General features: G+C 51.9%; 2 protein-coding genes across 2 annotated transcripts; one reads left to right on the plus strand and one right to left on the minus strand.

Moving 5' to 3' along the window:
• Positions 1 to 3,136: 3,136 nt before the first annotated feature.
• LOC103646847 (ABC transporter B family member 19) lies at positions 3,137 to 8,607 on the plus strand. Its single transcript, XM_008671487.3, has 5 exons — positions 3,137 to 4,342; positions 4,441 to 4,495; positions 4,576 to 4,751; positions 4,880 to 7,858; positions 7,954 to 8,607. The coding sequence occupies exons 1-5, from the start codon at positions 3,347 to 3,349 to the stop codon at positions 8,299 to 8,301; spliced, it is 4,554 nt and encodes a 1,517-aa protein (XP_008669709.2). The 5' UTR covers positions 3,137 to 3,346; the 3' UTR covers positions 8,302 to 8,607.
• A 5,107-nt stretch (positions 8,608 to 13,714) lies between these two features.
• Positions 13,715 to 15,219, minus strand: LOC100216819 (putative cinnamyl-alcohol dehydrogenase family protein). Its single transcript, NM_001143215.1, has 2 exons — positions 15,035 to 15,219; positions 13,715 to 14,948 (listed from the first exon to the last, which is right to left on the minus strand). Exons 1-2 carry the CDS (start codon positions 15,127 to 15,129, stop codon positions 13,958 to 13,960), a joined length of 1,086 nt encoding a protein of 361 aa, NP_001136687.1. The 5' UTR covers positions 15,130 to 15,219; the 3' UTR covers positions 13,715 to 13,957.
• Positions 15,220 to 15,703: the final 484 nt, after the last annotated feature.

Below are 15,703 nucleotides of genomic sequence, written 5' to 3' on the forward strand. Positions count from 1 at the left end.
CGTTTCGAACGGGTTAATATAGAAATCAGAGTGCAACAGAACAGCTGACTGTTTCCACCCATATCGACACGTATAAACATGAATTATATATACCGATGAACTACTACCAATAAGTAATAAGATAGGGATGAAAACTAAAACCGAAAATCCCGAAACTGGCCCCCTAATTATACCATCTTCTTAAAGACAATAGCGTTTCCGAAAATCATCGTATATAAAATTTTGAATTTTGATATCTCAGTCGACGTCGTATTGTAGTCGGTAATAAGTAGTTTAGTGACGAAACCGGGTGAATTTTCGACCGGCCATAAATCAATTTTCATATAGACGATGTCGTTTTCCGATTGTTTTCATCCATTAAAATAGTTGATATACAGAGGTAAGACCGTGGGCTCTCTTTAGGCTGTCGTCAGCCGCCTTCCTATCTGACTCCATACCTCAATCTCTGTATACTGAGCATGACCTTAGGGTGTGTTTGGTTTGACTTTTAGCTTTGGCTTTTGCCCCCTAAAAGCTAAAAGCCAACCAAAGGGCTGGATCCAGGAAGCAGCTTTTTCTAAAAGCCGACTTTCTCGCAGTGCAAATCTGAAAGCACCCCTGGATCTGTTTTTAGTGACTTTTCAGATGGAATCGTGAAAACATATATCAAAAAAAATTTAATGACTTTTAGTGGTTTCCACCAAACAGTTTTTAGCTTTTTAACAGCTTACAGCCTACATCAGCTTTTTTTACAGCTCACAGCCTACAGCAACTTTTTTTACAGCCACAGTCCAACCAAACAGACCCTTAGCTTGTACATCACCTGGGTTCATTTTTTTTTGTTTCCTTCAAGTTTCCGCGTAGAGCAATTTAATAAAAAGAGTTCTTCCACAATGCCAAACGTTTAGACGGTGACGATCTCAATGACTTGACTGAGAGCTCTCCCGCCACGCCATACGCCTGCATTCCTTGAAACATGACATGCTATCTCTGCACTTGTACCTAATACCATCACGCACGTATCTTCTGCCATTTGGAAGAATCCTGTGTTATTAAGGCAGACTCCTAGACTACAGTTCGATTTTTAAAATATAAGAGATTATATGATACAATCTTTAATACTTTATAATAAATATAGCTAAAAGACAATATGTATAAATAGACGTGAAGAAATAGACTCTTAATGAAAACCTGTCTCTTATTTTTTTCCAATTCTATACTATACTTAAAGCACCAGTTTCAACGGTCGTCCCGCGTCATCTTTTTACAAATAACTCCTCACAGCTATTTCAAATTAACTCGTTGCACGCCTATAGATGGCCAAACGGCGGCTCGACACAGTCCAGGCACCCGTGGGCCACAACTCTGGCCCAGTCACGTTATGTCGGTCCGCTGCCTGTGTCGGGCCAGCCCGTTAGCCCGTCGACCCATTTGATTAAATCAGCGTAAAATATAAAAACAACGATGCAAGAGGTGAGGTTCAAACTCATGCCCTGATATATGAAGGGCAAGAGACACTAGGTGAAGCTGGCTAACCAGTAGAACATCATGTTCAGATGTTTTTAATATTGAATATAAATTGTATATATATCTATACTATAATTAAAGCATCAGTTTCAACGGTCGTCTTGCGTCATCTTTTTACAAATAACTCCTCTCTCAGCTATTTCAAATTAACTCGTTGCACGCCTATAGATGGCCAAACGGCGGCCCGACACAGTCCAGGCACCCGTGGGCCACAATTCTGGCCCAGGCACGTTATGCCGGCCTGCTGCCTGTGTCGGGCCAGCCCGTTAGCCCGTCGACCCATTTGATTAAATCAGCGTAAAATGTTAAAAAACGATGCAAGAGGTGAGATTCAAACTCATGCCCTGATATATGAAGGGCATGAGACACTAGGTGAAGCTGTCTAACCAGTAGAACATCATGTTCAGATGTTTTTAATATTGAATATAAATTGTATATATATGTATATACGTTTTTTAAAATAAAAAAATATAATCGTGTCGGGTCGGGCCAGCACTACGAGTCGAGCCTACAGCCCAAGCACAACACGACATTCTTGGCTCTTGCAAGTGTTAGGTCATTTCGGAGACCACATTGGCGCAATTGACTCCATGGTATTTGAGGTTGCTGAATTGGATGGAGCAACAATGATTTGTCACACTAACAGTAAAATGAAAGGTTATTTGTTGATTTTAAACGTTAGTGATTGCTACGAAGTAGCATAATTTATATGGAGCGCATCCAGTTTTTATTGATGTCTTACTTTAGCAATCACTCCATATTTTGATCTATCTTTTTTATAAATTTGAGTTCATGTGACTTATTTTAGAAACTTGAGCTCACAAACTTTCTCTTATTTGGTCTCTGTATGGTGGATTATGTTATTTTATAATCTCCGCTCGTTCATTCAGTCGTTGTGAACTCTCTTCTAATCGCTCACTTCATCGGTCGTGTTGTACCAATACATATTAGATGGAGTAAACAATAACATCAGTTAGCCAAATCAAAAATATATATGGAGAGCGGAGACAATCAATAAAAATTCTTGATTTTTTGGTGGATAGTTTACATAGGTATTGTTGTAAGCCGTCGCAACGCACAGGCAACCAGCTAGTAAACTTTTAAAAATCACTTAAGACCTATATTAAATGGGGTTATACATGTCTAATCCTGTAAAACGCGAGAACCGCCGGTTTCACAGGCTCTCTAGTATTGGGAAATGGTCATCGGTCACAGGCTCGCATCCATCCACCTAGTGACCTACTCCCGCTGCAGACAGGCGAGGCGACGGAACAAGGTATGTTTCTTGGTCGGAAGCTGTTAAACTTCCCAGTGCAAACCGCCAAGTGCGTGGTCGTCCACAGCCTTTATTTGCCACAGCAAATCCAACTTCATCTTGGTCCCACATGTTCGCAGTTGAAGGAGTACGTGGCACAAGCTCGGTCCAACAGCCTCAGGTACAGCAACAAGGTCACGGTCCCACATTTGGCCACGTAGTACAGCAACAAGGTCCATTTGGCACGCCTGTCCCTTTACAGGTGATAGCTTCCAAATTAAATTGAGGTTGACGGTTCTTGTTATGGAACTCCTCCTGTACAATACAAATATGGAGCCAGCCAATTGACGTCGCTATACGTGGCGATCCCACGAATATTACTACTCCTCCTCCTACTAGTATATAGCTTCGTCGAATCCTAAGGCGCGCGGCCGGCCGTCCGGCCGGAATCGCCGTCCAGTCCAAACCATTTGGAGCTGCACCCGAGGACCGCCTTTTTATCAACGCCACCGTCACCGCCTCTCTGTCTCTGGCCGTCTGGGATACCATACACACGCATGGTTCTGCTGCCCGCGCCTGCATGGTATGGACGACTTCTCCTTCTCCCGCTCCGGCACGCACCAGCCGCCGCCGCGCCGGCAGCAACGTCGCAGCAGCGCCTTCTCCACCCCGGACAACTCCACGTCCTTCGCCGCCACGCCTCGGCGGACGCCGGGGCGCCGGGGCGGCGCCCTCGATGACGCGTCGTGGCAGAGCTCCGTGTCGTGGCAGCCGGCCGACACGTCGTGGGCGCAGCCGCACGGGCTGGGCGCGGCGGTCGGCCCGTGGGCGCCGGCCGGGTCGGACGCCGCGTCGCGCCGCGGGCCGGCGCTGTTCCGCCGCACCGCCAGGGACTACTACCTCTCCAAACGCTCCAGCAGGATGATGATGCACCACCACCGCTCGTCCGCGGCGCAGCAGTCGCGGTCCGTGGCGGCGGCGGCGGCTTCTGCTGCCGGCGGCGGCGGGAAGCGGCTGGAGCTGCAGAGCGTGGTCACGGACGCCAGCCGCGCCCTCGTCGTCGCGCCCAACACCTCCTTCGCCAGCAACGACGACGTCATCATCAGCACCGCCACGGCCGGCCCCGCCGCCAAGGCCGTGGTCAAGTACAGCGACGACACGCACTACGTGTCCCGTGAGGTCTCCTTCTCGCGCGACAACCGCGACAAGCTCTACGTCCCGCCTAGGCGGGGCCGGAACGACGCGCCGCCGAGCTTCGGCTACGACGACGACGCCAGCGCCACGTCCTACAGCCGGAGCCAGCACTACGGCGGGGGTGTCGACGAGGACGACTACGACTTGGATTTAGATTTGGACTTGGACGACGACGACGGCGAGATCGAGGTGAGGGTCGGGAAGCCCGTCAGCCTCGCCGGGCTGTTCAAGTACTCCGCACCACTCGACGTCGTTCTGCTCGTCCTCGGCTGCGTCGGCGCCATGGTCAACGGCGGCTCCCTGCCCTGGTACTCGTACCTCTTCGGGAATTTCATCAACAAGGTCGTCAACACCGATAAGTCGCAGATGATGAAGGACGTCAAGCAGGTTATATTATATTATATATATGCTGCGCTGATGATGGTACTCCTTGCCGCCGGTCATGAGCGTACTGATTTACGTTGCTGTGTTGGGTTTGGATGCAGATCAGCTTCTACATGCTGTTCCTGGCTGCCGCCGTTGTCGTCGGCGCGTATCTTGGTAAGCACCGCGAATGCTCGGTTCTTTGGGAGCTGGCATTCCGTCCTTCCCCTGATGTGATGGTGAGCTCGTGCATGCAGAGATCATGTGCTGGAGGATGATCGGCGAGAGGTCGGCGCTGCGTATGCGGCGTGAGTACCTCAAGGCGGTGCTGAGGCAAGAGGTCGGCTTCTTCGACACGGAGGTGAGCACCGGCGAGGTGATGCAGAGCATCTCCAGCGATGTCGCCCAAATCCAGGACGTCATGGGAGACAAGGTAACATAACAGAGGACGCTGCTGCAGTGCTTGCTTTGCTTGGCACTGAACAGTGAACATAGCTAGTTACTGGACAGGGCATCATGCTAGCTTGGCTGATCAATCTGTCGCCGCGTACGATCTGACAGATGGCAGGATTCGTGCACCATGTCTTCACCTTCATCTTCGGCTACGCGGTGGGCTTCAGCAAGTCGTGGAAGATCGCTCTCGCCGTCTTCGCCGCGACGCCCGTGATGATGTCGTGCGGCCTCGCCTACAAGGCCATCTACGGCGGCCTCACCGCCAAGGACGAGGCGTCGTACAAGCGCGCCGGCAGCGTGGCGCAGCAGGCGATCAGCTCGGTCCGGACGGTCCTCTCCTTCGTCATGGAGGACCGGCTGGCCGACAGGTACGCCGAGCGGCTGGACAGGGCGGCGCCCATCGGCATCAAGATGGGGTTCGCCAAGGGCGCCGGCATGGGGGTCATCTACCTGGTCACCTACTCCCAGTGGGCGCTGGCGCTGTGGCTCGGCTCGCGCCTGGTCGCCCGGGGCGACATCAAGGGCGGCGACGCCATCGCCTGCTTCTTCGGCGTCATGGTCGGGGGCAGAGGCCTGGCGCTGTCGCTGTCCTACTATGCGCAGTTCGCGCAGGGCCGGGCGGCGGCGGGGCGGGTGTTCGAGATCGTCGACCGGGTGCCGGACATCGACGCCTATGGCGGCGGCGGCCGGTCGCTGTCGTCGGTGAGGGGCCGGATCGAGTTCAAGGACGTGGAGTTCGCGTACCCGTCACGGCCGGAGGCCATGGTCCTGTACAACCTCAACCTGACCATCCCGGCGGGCAAGATGCTGGCGCTGGTGGGCGTCAGCGGCGGGGGCAAGTCCACCATGTTCGCGCTGCTGGAGAGGTTCTACGACCCGACGCGGGGCACCATCACGCTCGACGGCCAGGACCTGTCGTCGCTCAACCTGAGGTGGCTGCGCTCGCAGATGGGGCTGGTCGGGCAGGAGCCCGTCCTGTTCGCCACCTCCATCATCGAGAACGTGATGATGGGGAAGGAGGACGCGACGCGGCAGGAGGCCATCGCCGCCTGCGCCAAGGCCAACGCGCACACCTTCGTCCTCGGCCTGCCCGACGGCTACGACACGCAGGTCGGCGACCGCGGCACGCAGCTGTCGGGGGGCCAGAAGCAGCGCATCGCCCTCGCGCGCGCCATCATCCGGGACCCGCGCGTGCTGCTGCTCGACGAGCCCACCAGCGCCCTGGACGCTGAGTCCGAGGCCGTCGTGCAGCAGTCCATCGAGCGCCTCTCCGCCGGCCGCACCGTCGTCGTCATCGCGCACCGCCTCGCCACCGTCCGTAACGCCGACACCATCGCCGTGCTCGACCGCGGGGCCGTCGTCGAGTCCGGCCGCCACGACGACCTCCTTGCCCGGGGCGGGCCGTACGCTGCCCTCGTCAAGCTCGCGTCCGACAGCGGCAGGTCGTCGGGCGACGCCGGCAGAAAATCACCTGCAGCTCCCGCCGGCGCCGCCACGGCGTACAACAGCTTCACCGACGACTCTGCCGTCTACGACGACATGTCTTCGTTGTCCATGTCCAAGCCAAGGTACGGAGGCGGCGCTCGTCGGACGTACCCCCGTGGGGAGGCGGAGGAGGACGGTGTCGGAAAGACCAAGGACGACGCGAGCAATAGCAAGGTCAGTGTATCAGAGATATGGAAGCTGCAGCGGCGGGAAGGCCCGCTGCTGGTCCTGGGCTTCCTGATGGGCATAAACGCCGGCGCGGTGTTCTCGGTGTTCCCGCTGCTGCTGGGGCAAGCCGTGGAAGTGTACTTCGACTCCGACACGTCCAAGATGAAGCGGCAGGTGGGTGCTCTGGCGACGGCCGTGGTGGGTCTCGGCGTGGCGTGCATCCTGGCCATGACGGGGCAGCAGGGGCTGTGCGGGTGGGCGGGCGCCCGGCTCACGATGCGCGTCCGTGACCGCCTGTTCCGCGCCATCCTGCGGCAGGAGCCCGCGTGGTTCGACGAGGAGGACAACGCGATGGGCGTGCTGGTGACACGGCTGGCGCGGGACGCCGTGGCGTTCCGGTCCATGTTCGGGGACAGGTACGCCGTGCTCCTTATGGCCGTGGGCTCCGCCGGCGTGGGGCTAGGCATATGCTTCGCGCTGGACTGGCGGCTAACGCTGGTGGCCATGGGGTGCACGCCCCTGACGCTCGGCGCCAGCTACCTGAACCTGCTCATCAACGTGGGGCCCAGGGCGGACGACGGCGCGTACGCGCGGGCCAGCAGCATCGCCGCCGGCGCCGTGTCGAACGTGCGCACGGTGGCCGCGCTCTGCGCCCAGGGCAACATCGTCGGCGCCTTCAACCGGGCGCTGGACGGGCCGGCGTCCAAGGCCCGGCGGAGGTCGCAGGTCATGGGCGTCATCCTCGGGCTCTCCCAGGGCGCCATGTACGGCGCCTACACGGCGACGCTCTGGGCCGGCGCGCTCTTCATCAAGAGGGACCTGTCCAAGTTCGGCGACGTGTCGAAGATCTTCCTCATCCTCGTGCTGAGCTCCTTCTCCGTGGGCCAGCTGGCCGGCCTCGCCCCCGACACGTCCGGCGCGCCGGTGGCCATCGCCGGCATACTGTCCATACTGAAGCGGCGACCGGCGATCAGCGATGAAGACGGCAGCGGCAGCGGCAAGCGGCGAAGGATGATCAAGGACGGGAGGCCCATCGAAGTGGAGCTGAAGAGAGTGGTGTTCGCGTACCCGTCGCGGCCGGACGTGACGGTGCTGAACGAGTTCTCGGTGCGCGTGAAGGCGGGGAGCACGGTGGCGGTGGTCGGAGCCAGCGGGAGCGGCAAGTCGACCGTGGTGTGGCTGGTGCAGCGCTTCTACGACCCGGCGGGTGGGAAGGTGATGGTGGGCGGCATCGACGTGCGGGAGCTGGACCTCAAGTGGCTCCGTGGGGAGTGTGCCTTGGTATCCCAGGAGCCAGCTCTGTTCAGTGGATCCATCAGGGAGAACATCGGCTTCGGGAACCCGAAGGCTTCGTGGGCCGAAATTGAAGAGGCTGCCAAAGAGGCCAACATCCACAAGTTTATTGCTGGGCTGCCACAAGGCTACGACACTCAGGTAAGCAATTTCTTCTTCTTTTGTTTGTTTGTCTCCAAAGCAAATGATGATACTAGTTCTGAGCAAAACCTGACCTGACTTCCCCGAGCGAGCAGGTGGGAGAGAGTGGGGTCCAGTTGTCAGGAGGGCAGAAGCAGAGGATCGCCATCGCACGGGCAATCGTGAAGCAGTCGAGGATTCTGCTGCTAGACGAGGCGAGCAGCGCGCTGGACCTGGAGTCCGAGAAGCACGTGCAGGAGGCCCTGAGGAAAGTGTCACGGCGTGCGACCACCATCGTAGTGGCTCACCGTCTGTCCACGGTCCGCGAAGCCGACCGCATCGCCGTCGTCGCCGGCGGGAGGGTCGTCGAGTTCGGCGGTCACCAGGAGCTCCTGGCCACCCATCGCGACGGCTTGTATGCCGCCATGGTCAAGGCGGAGGTGGAGGCGCAGGCGTTCGCGTAGAAGATACATAATCTGATTTCTCAATTCTTTTTTTTCCAGGACACAGTATTTTGGAATGCGGATGCTGCTAAGGATTGAATAAAGTTTGTAGATGCTGTTTTAGTCTTCAAATTTTGTGTGGAACTTACACGAGCGGGCCGCTAGCTACCCGTACAGACGAGAGCGTGTTACGCGCCGTAATTAAGCTAATAGGCGAAAGGTTATTATTGGGATTGGAATACTGTTTGACGAGATAATTGGACTTTTGCCATTCACAATGTTGTCTTCTTGTTATAATTACCACTGTGTCTATGAATTGTGGGTCCAACTGGGTCTATGAAATATGCGCCTGATAATAATTTTACAAACATGTTTCTTGCTGATGACAAATATCATAATCTCTCCGGTTTGACCGGGGGAGTTCCCGCATTTTGGGAGGCACTGTGCAAAACATAGCAACAAACATTGAGTAATGTTATGTATGCATGTACATATAATATAATGACGATTAAATATTGTATCGAATGCATAGTCTTCATTTAGAGAGCACCTATTCGTTTAGTGTTCCTTAAAATAAAATCTTGAATGATATTTTCGTATTCAATCTTCTTCGATATTTTATCTTCTATTGCTATTAAATCTATTTTATCTTCAATAAAATCTTCAATGAACCGGTAACAACAATATTTCAAGCTTCTTTTATCTAATGGCTACAATACACATATGTACTAGAGGTAAATAAGAATTACAATATTTTTTATAACATTAGTATTGTTTAAATCCTCTAATAAACTAAGAAATACCTGGATTAAAATGGGGGAAAACATATCGATTTTAACGTTCTTTTGATTCTAGGCCATGTTTTAGCTAATATTATAAAAATAATTTTTTTATTTGTATAATATACATTGTATGCCAGTGCGTTGCTACAGAATCAATATAATAAAATACATTGATATACAAAAACACTAATTGTAATTGGATGTCACATAGATGGGTTAAGTGTGAATTCATCATGGCTAACCAGAGCTGATTGGGTCAATTCAGTGGCACAGACAACATGCATAATTAAAGCCAATTCAATTAGATGATAAACCAATGAAAATATAGTGTATCTATCTATCTATCTGTCTTAACCATCTTCATAGCAAGATTATCAAGATCCCAACATAATAGAAAACTTGAACCTTCTCTTGCTTCGATATTGAATGTAAAGAGTTACTCTCTAAGAACTACACAATTATATTTCATGATGTCATTGTTGACACCTTTTCGGGCGCCAATCACTATAACGGGAACCGGCGGCAGTGCCCTCTGCACAGGCACGGACGGTCCGCGGCCAGGGGCCGAACAGTCCGCGACCTGACGCAGGGCTCGAGTTCCTTGCCTGACGAGCCGGACGGTCCGCGCCTACAGGCCAGACGGTCCGCGCGTACGCAGGGGTGGCGAAGGTCGCCGGCGGCGCCTGGATCTTACTCCCAAGATGGACCCCGTCGAGGAGGAGAGATCCTAAGTGTTGTCTAGGCTCGGCAGGCCGACCTAGACTCCTCTGATCGACGTAGAGTCAAGGAGAAGCGGAGAATTTGGGGTAGGAAAAGGCTAACCTAGAGATAAACTAGAACTACTCCTAATGCATAAGGTAAAAACGAGAAATATACTTGATTTGATCGATTGTTGGGAGGTTTAATCGGCCGTAGCCCTTCATCTATATAAAGGGGAGGTCTAGATCCGCTTCAAACTGTTTCCCGAGTTAATCCCGCGGTTTTAGGTAACAAATCCCGCGAGAAACTAGGAACCTTAACTGACTCTGTGCACGCGCGGACCGTCCGCGACACCACCGCGGACTGTTCGGCCTCAGGGCCGAACTGTCATCGAGGCTCTTTTTGGTGTTCAACATATGCCCCTTGCCTTTTGGTGAAGGTTGACGAACCAAAAGCATATGAACTAAACCTGATGTAAGTCACCGGCTTTTCAATATGATCATTCAATAAAGCACCAATGTATAAAGGTCGTTTCAGATTGTATTTTCCTTGGCCATGACCATTTGATCAATGGATCAAAAGGAATATAATGGAGGTGCCCCCAGTCTGGACAAACAAAGGGACTATACATATGCCATGGATTCATCGTCGTACCGTTCCATATTTGAACAGGATAATATACCGACGATGAATAAACGGGTGGAAAGTACCCTGGTCTCATAGGATGAACAGGTGATGCTTGTTGTGTTGCCTTTTGGGCCATTTTGTTCGGTCGTTTCGTTTTAGCAGGTGACCAAGGTTTCTTCGTTGACTGATCACGTGGAACAGTCTTCTTGTTAGCATTTTTGGCTAGCAATTGATCGAAAGTAGGGCCATCTTTTACTAGCCGACCATGTGTGTCATGTTGGATTTGCCCTCGCGTCTCTTTCCTTGCTTTGTGTGGACGCTGACGCCTCTGGCCATGGGCGGACTGTCTGGCTGAGCCAGCCGGACCGTCTTTATGAGCACCGAACCGCTCGCAAGTAGGTGCCGGACCGTCCACGATGCTCAGGTCAGGTTATTGTAATACTCAAAATTGTATACAAAGAATAATAGAGAGATCTCCTCAATTTTATGTGCCTCATTTGCATCATAAAAAGAGCATACTCAAAATTTAGGGATTAATCAAAACAAATGATTCTAAAATAAAATAAAGTGCATCTTGTTGGAGTTTGCATGAATAAAATAATAAGGATAATAAGATAATAAATACTAGAAGTCAAATCAAACCCTAAACTAAAATTAGGGTTTTTGAAAATAAGGAGAGAAATGATATAGAGATATAAATGATATAATTATATCCCTTTCTTTTCTTTATTCACAAAGTTGGTATTACATGAGTTGACTTATCAACAAGGGGGAGAAGTTTTGGGACATGTTTTCTTTTGGGTCCTTTAGGGGAGAGTTCTTCAAGTGGAGAATTTTGCAGAGTTTGGGGACAAGTTTTGGGGATGTACAAATTTGGAAGATTTTGGGGAGATTTTCTCGTATTCACTCTTTGTTGGAGATGCATGTTTTCCATGTGGTTTTGAGATGTGCTTTAGGGGGAGATGTTTTTGCCAGGCGGAGCTATTGAGCTTTTGAGAGCATTTGCTAGTTGTGTTGAGCCTTTGCCTCTTTCTGGAGGAACTAGCTTTGATTTTAGCTTTTTTGCTGGTTCTTTGCTCCGATTTGGTTTTGATTTCTTGCTAGTGGTGTTGAGCCCCTTTTCTGCTTCATATTGAGGACTAGCCATTTTCTCACTTTGTCATGTTGAGTCGTTGCCCATTTCTTTGGAGACTAAACTTTGCACACTTTGGATGACTTGTTTTGGCTTTTGTCTGGCTTTTGGTCACCTGAGTAAGCTTCTCTTCTTCTTCCTTTTTTCTACTAATCTATGTGTTTGAATGGTGGTGTTGACAATGCACTCATCAAGGGGGAGATTGTGAACACAAAGTCATTTTGTTCCTTGTGGTTCGAGTTGATGATGGGTGATTGTCAACATGGGTAGTACTTTGGTTGAGTCGGTGGACTAACCATAAAATGAGTTGCGTATTGTGCGACATGTCTCTCAGCTTGTGGTGTGTATGTGTGGAGCACAAGGACAGTGGTTGACATTGAAGGTGAAGGTCATGCGGGTTCATGCCGATAGACCAAGAGCGGTGAAAGACGAGCGCTAGGATTTGACCGACCGACCATAGAAGCCGGATGACTAGCTGTGGTGGTTGACACCTGGGACACACACCGAAGCGAGGACATGTGGATCGATCGTATTGCTGACACAGTTGTAGACCAACGGGACACGTGTCTAAGACGTGGGGGATGCGCACGCGGTGCGCTACTCACTACAGTTTTGGTGGTTGGGCCCCAAAACCACCCAGTGCTATGGAGGTCTATTTTCATCGAGCATGGGCCTCAAAACTTTGTGGTGCGGTTCCGACTTGGATCGAAGGCAGCATGTGGTTTCATTTCGAAGGGTGCGTCGAGGTGAGGCAACTTCATGTGGAGCGTGTGACCATCAGATGCATATTCCTGGAGTTGGTCCATTTTGTCTCCGGTTAAGTGGATGAGCTCCGTGTATTTATGGGTAGAATAGGATGTAGAAATAACCCCCTATAATTAGGTGGGAGGGCTATTGTGTGTATCCATCTCTTGGACTATCAGTTTGGCTAGAATTATAACAATTGCACCCTCATATTGTATTCGCCCTAGTGCTAGATCCTCAAGCGATTTTGCCTGTCGTTTGTGACATTGGATGTATAAATAAGTGTGGTCGTAACCACACGTGGTCCAGCGTGGTTCAAATGATGTGCTCAGTTTTGTTTGCTACAGTCTTGATTTGATTTGTCTCTTCTCTCGTTCTTCCTCTTGTCTCTTTAGATTTTGGGTGAATCATCGAGTTCTTGAGTCGTGGTTTGTGTTGGGATTGTCTTGGGGTGAAGATTACTCTCTAGACCACTGCAAACACCAGGTTTGAGCAGTTTGTGGTTGCGATCCAAGTTCACCTCCTTTTGAGTTCGTTTGAGAAAACCCCAATGAAATCCCAATCAAAGCGAGATTTTGAATCTGTTCGCAGAGTTTTTATTTGTTCTTGATCATACTTCGCATGACATATTCTTTCCATCTACGCTTGCTGCCTGTGGAATTTGAGACCATTCTATGCAGTTTTCACGGTGCGGCAGTGTCACGGGCTCACGGCCGGACACTGTATGTTGTCAGAGCGGCACTACTGCTTGCCCTGTTCTACATCTTTGCTTCTAGTTTTCTGCAGACAGTTGAATTGGTTCCTTACTAGCAGTTTGGTGCAGTCAATCAACAATGGATTGACTTGCACTGTGCTACGCAGTTTTGTGAGTCTCGTGGGGTATAGATTGAAGTTGGGATCAAGTTACAATGCTCTTTTGTGAAGAGAAAATTTTGTGGCTTTCATTCACCCCCTTTGGTCGCCTCACCGGTCCTTCACCTACAATCATCTATCTCTTTTTGTTAGACTTGGAGGATATACCCAATAGGTGCACTTTGGAAGAAAGCACACACCATTAAAACAAGACTCAAAGGGCACTTTCTAGCTTCTCTCAAGGAGAGAACTCGAATGATGTTTGAGTCTACTCGACAATGACCTACATATCCAAGAAAACCTTAGAGTTTAACCATAAAGTGTTTGGGGTCTTGAGAGACTAAGATCCTAAGGGTTCTCCATAGGACCGACTATTCGGCAGGAAGATGGATTTATCCACGAAGCTACCTAAAATTAGGTGTGTGTTTGAGAGAGGAGACATTTTTGTTCTCATTTTATCTGTGCCCGATTTTAAAATAAGTATTAGGGCTCCAAACGAATTCTAATAAAAAAATTGTAAACGATAAAGTTGTATAAATTTACAAGATCGATAATTTTAGTTTTGGTCAATTTTGTATCCGAGGTTATTTAGATTTTTAAAATTTGAAACGTTTATTTGCTCTAAGCAATTCTCTTGAAAATATCGAGCACATGTGTATATATGAACGTTTATTTGCTGCAAGCAATGGCGCAATATGCACGCTGGCCCATGCTGACACACACTTGATATGGATAGAGAGCAAAATGCAAGCAACCAGAGGCCATGCCTGCCACTGGTGACGATATTGATAGATGATAATAGGTTTGGTGCCCATAATGGTAATGCAACGAATTGAATGAACTATAGTTTTGAGGTGGAGTCGCCGGCGATGTCGATGACGAAGCGGTATCGGACGTCGTTGCGCGCGAGGCGCGCGAGCGCGGCGTTGATCCCGTCCGTGGAGACGAGCTCGATGTCGCAGGTGATGTTGTGGCGGGCGCAGAGGTCGAGCATCTCCTGCGTCTCCCTGATCCCTCCCGTCATGCTCCCGCTGACGGTCCTCTTCCCGAAGATGAGCGGGAAGGAGGGGAGCTCGACGGGCTGGTCCGGCGCGGCGACGAGCACGAGCTTGCCGCTGACCTTGAGCAGGTCCAGGATGGGTCCGAGCGAGTGCTTGGCGGAGACGGTGTCGATGACGTAGTCGAGGGACCTGGCCGCGTCCCGCATCTGCGCGTCGTCGGTGCTGACGACGAAGCGGTCGGCGCCGAGCCGGGCCCTGGCCTCGGCCTCCTTGGCCGGCGACGTGCTGACGACGGTGACGCGGAGGCCGAACGCCTTGGCGAGCTTGACGGCGACGTGGCCGAGGCCGCCGAGCCCGACGACGCCGAGGCTGGCGCCGGGGTGCCCCAGCATGCCGTGGTGCTTCATGGGGCTGTACACCGTGACGCCCGCGCACAGCAGCGGCGCGGCGGCGTCCAGCGGCAGCGCGTCGGGGACGCGCACCACGAAGCGCTTGTCCGCCACCAGCGCGCGCGAGTAGCCGCCGTACGTGACGCTGCCGTCCCAGAAGACGCCGTTGTAGGTGAGCGCCACACGGTCGCAGTAGTTCTCCTCGGAGCGGCGGCAGTGGTCGCAGTCCAGGCAGGAGGCGGCGATGCAGCCCACGCCGACGCGGTCGCCGACGCGGAAGCCCGTGACGTTGCGCCCGGCCTTGGTGACCACGCCCGTGATCTCGTGCCCCGGGACCAGCGGGTACGTGGTGATGCCCCAGTCGTTGTTGATGAAGTGCAGGTCCGTGTGGCACATGCCGCAGTACTGCACCTTGATCGTCACGTCGTCAGGGCCGTTCTCCCTGCATCATATGATGCCCAACCGGCCAGCAGATCATCAGTACTGGAAGCGAATGGACGCCGCCTTTGGTTTGTACCCAAACCGTACCTTCTCTTGAAGACGAAGGGCTCCACCTTGCCGGCGGACTCGTTCATGGCCGCCCACCCGGTCACGGTCAGGGTGTGGTTTGGTGTCACCTCCATGGCGTCTGTGTGTGCGTCCTCGAAACGAACACACGCTCTCCTTCTCTTTAGTTGGCTGTGATGGAATGGAAGCTGCAGTAGCCGCGCGCGGGTTATTTAAAGAGACCACGCGGTTGACGAGTGCTGCTGTGGTCGTATTCTTTATTTATTGTAGTTGTTGTTAGTTTAATTGATTAACGTGTACAATTTCCTTGTCATCCTCGTGCGATTACGATCGAGGAACCAAATCTCGAGGCAAAGCATGCGTCCACGTATACAACACGCACCTGCAGCGCTGTGCACACTCGAGCTGAGCGGACCTGTCATTTTCGTCTAAAAATGTGGCCTGCCTTGTGTCTAGGTGGAGGAATCTTGACGCGCTGTGTGGAGGCATCTTCGTCTCCGCTGGTGTTTTGGGGGTAGGTCGACCATCATCTCATTTTGGAGTCGTCCCAATCACAACATGTTGTGCGTGATTCACGATCACGATGTTCTTCTCCAGCATGAAACGATATGGCAGGTAGTATATATAGCTTTGATCAGTTGCATAAGCAGGACAAAAAAAAATCACGTGGGACCAAACAAAATCTTAAAA

This window comes from Zea mays, chromosome 2, assembly GCF_902167145.1.
Source record: "Zea mays cultivar B73 chromosome 2, Zm-B73-REFERENCE-NAM-5.0, whole genome shotgun sequence".
Taxonomy (NCBI): Eukaryota; Viridiplantae; Streptophyta; class Magnoliopsida; order Poales; family Poaceae; genus Zea; species Zea mays.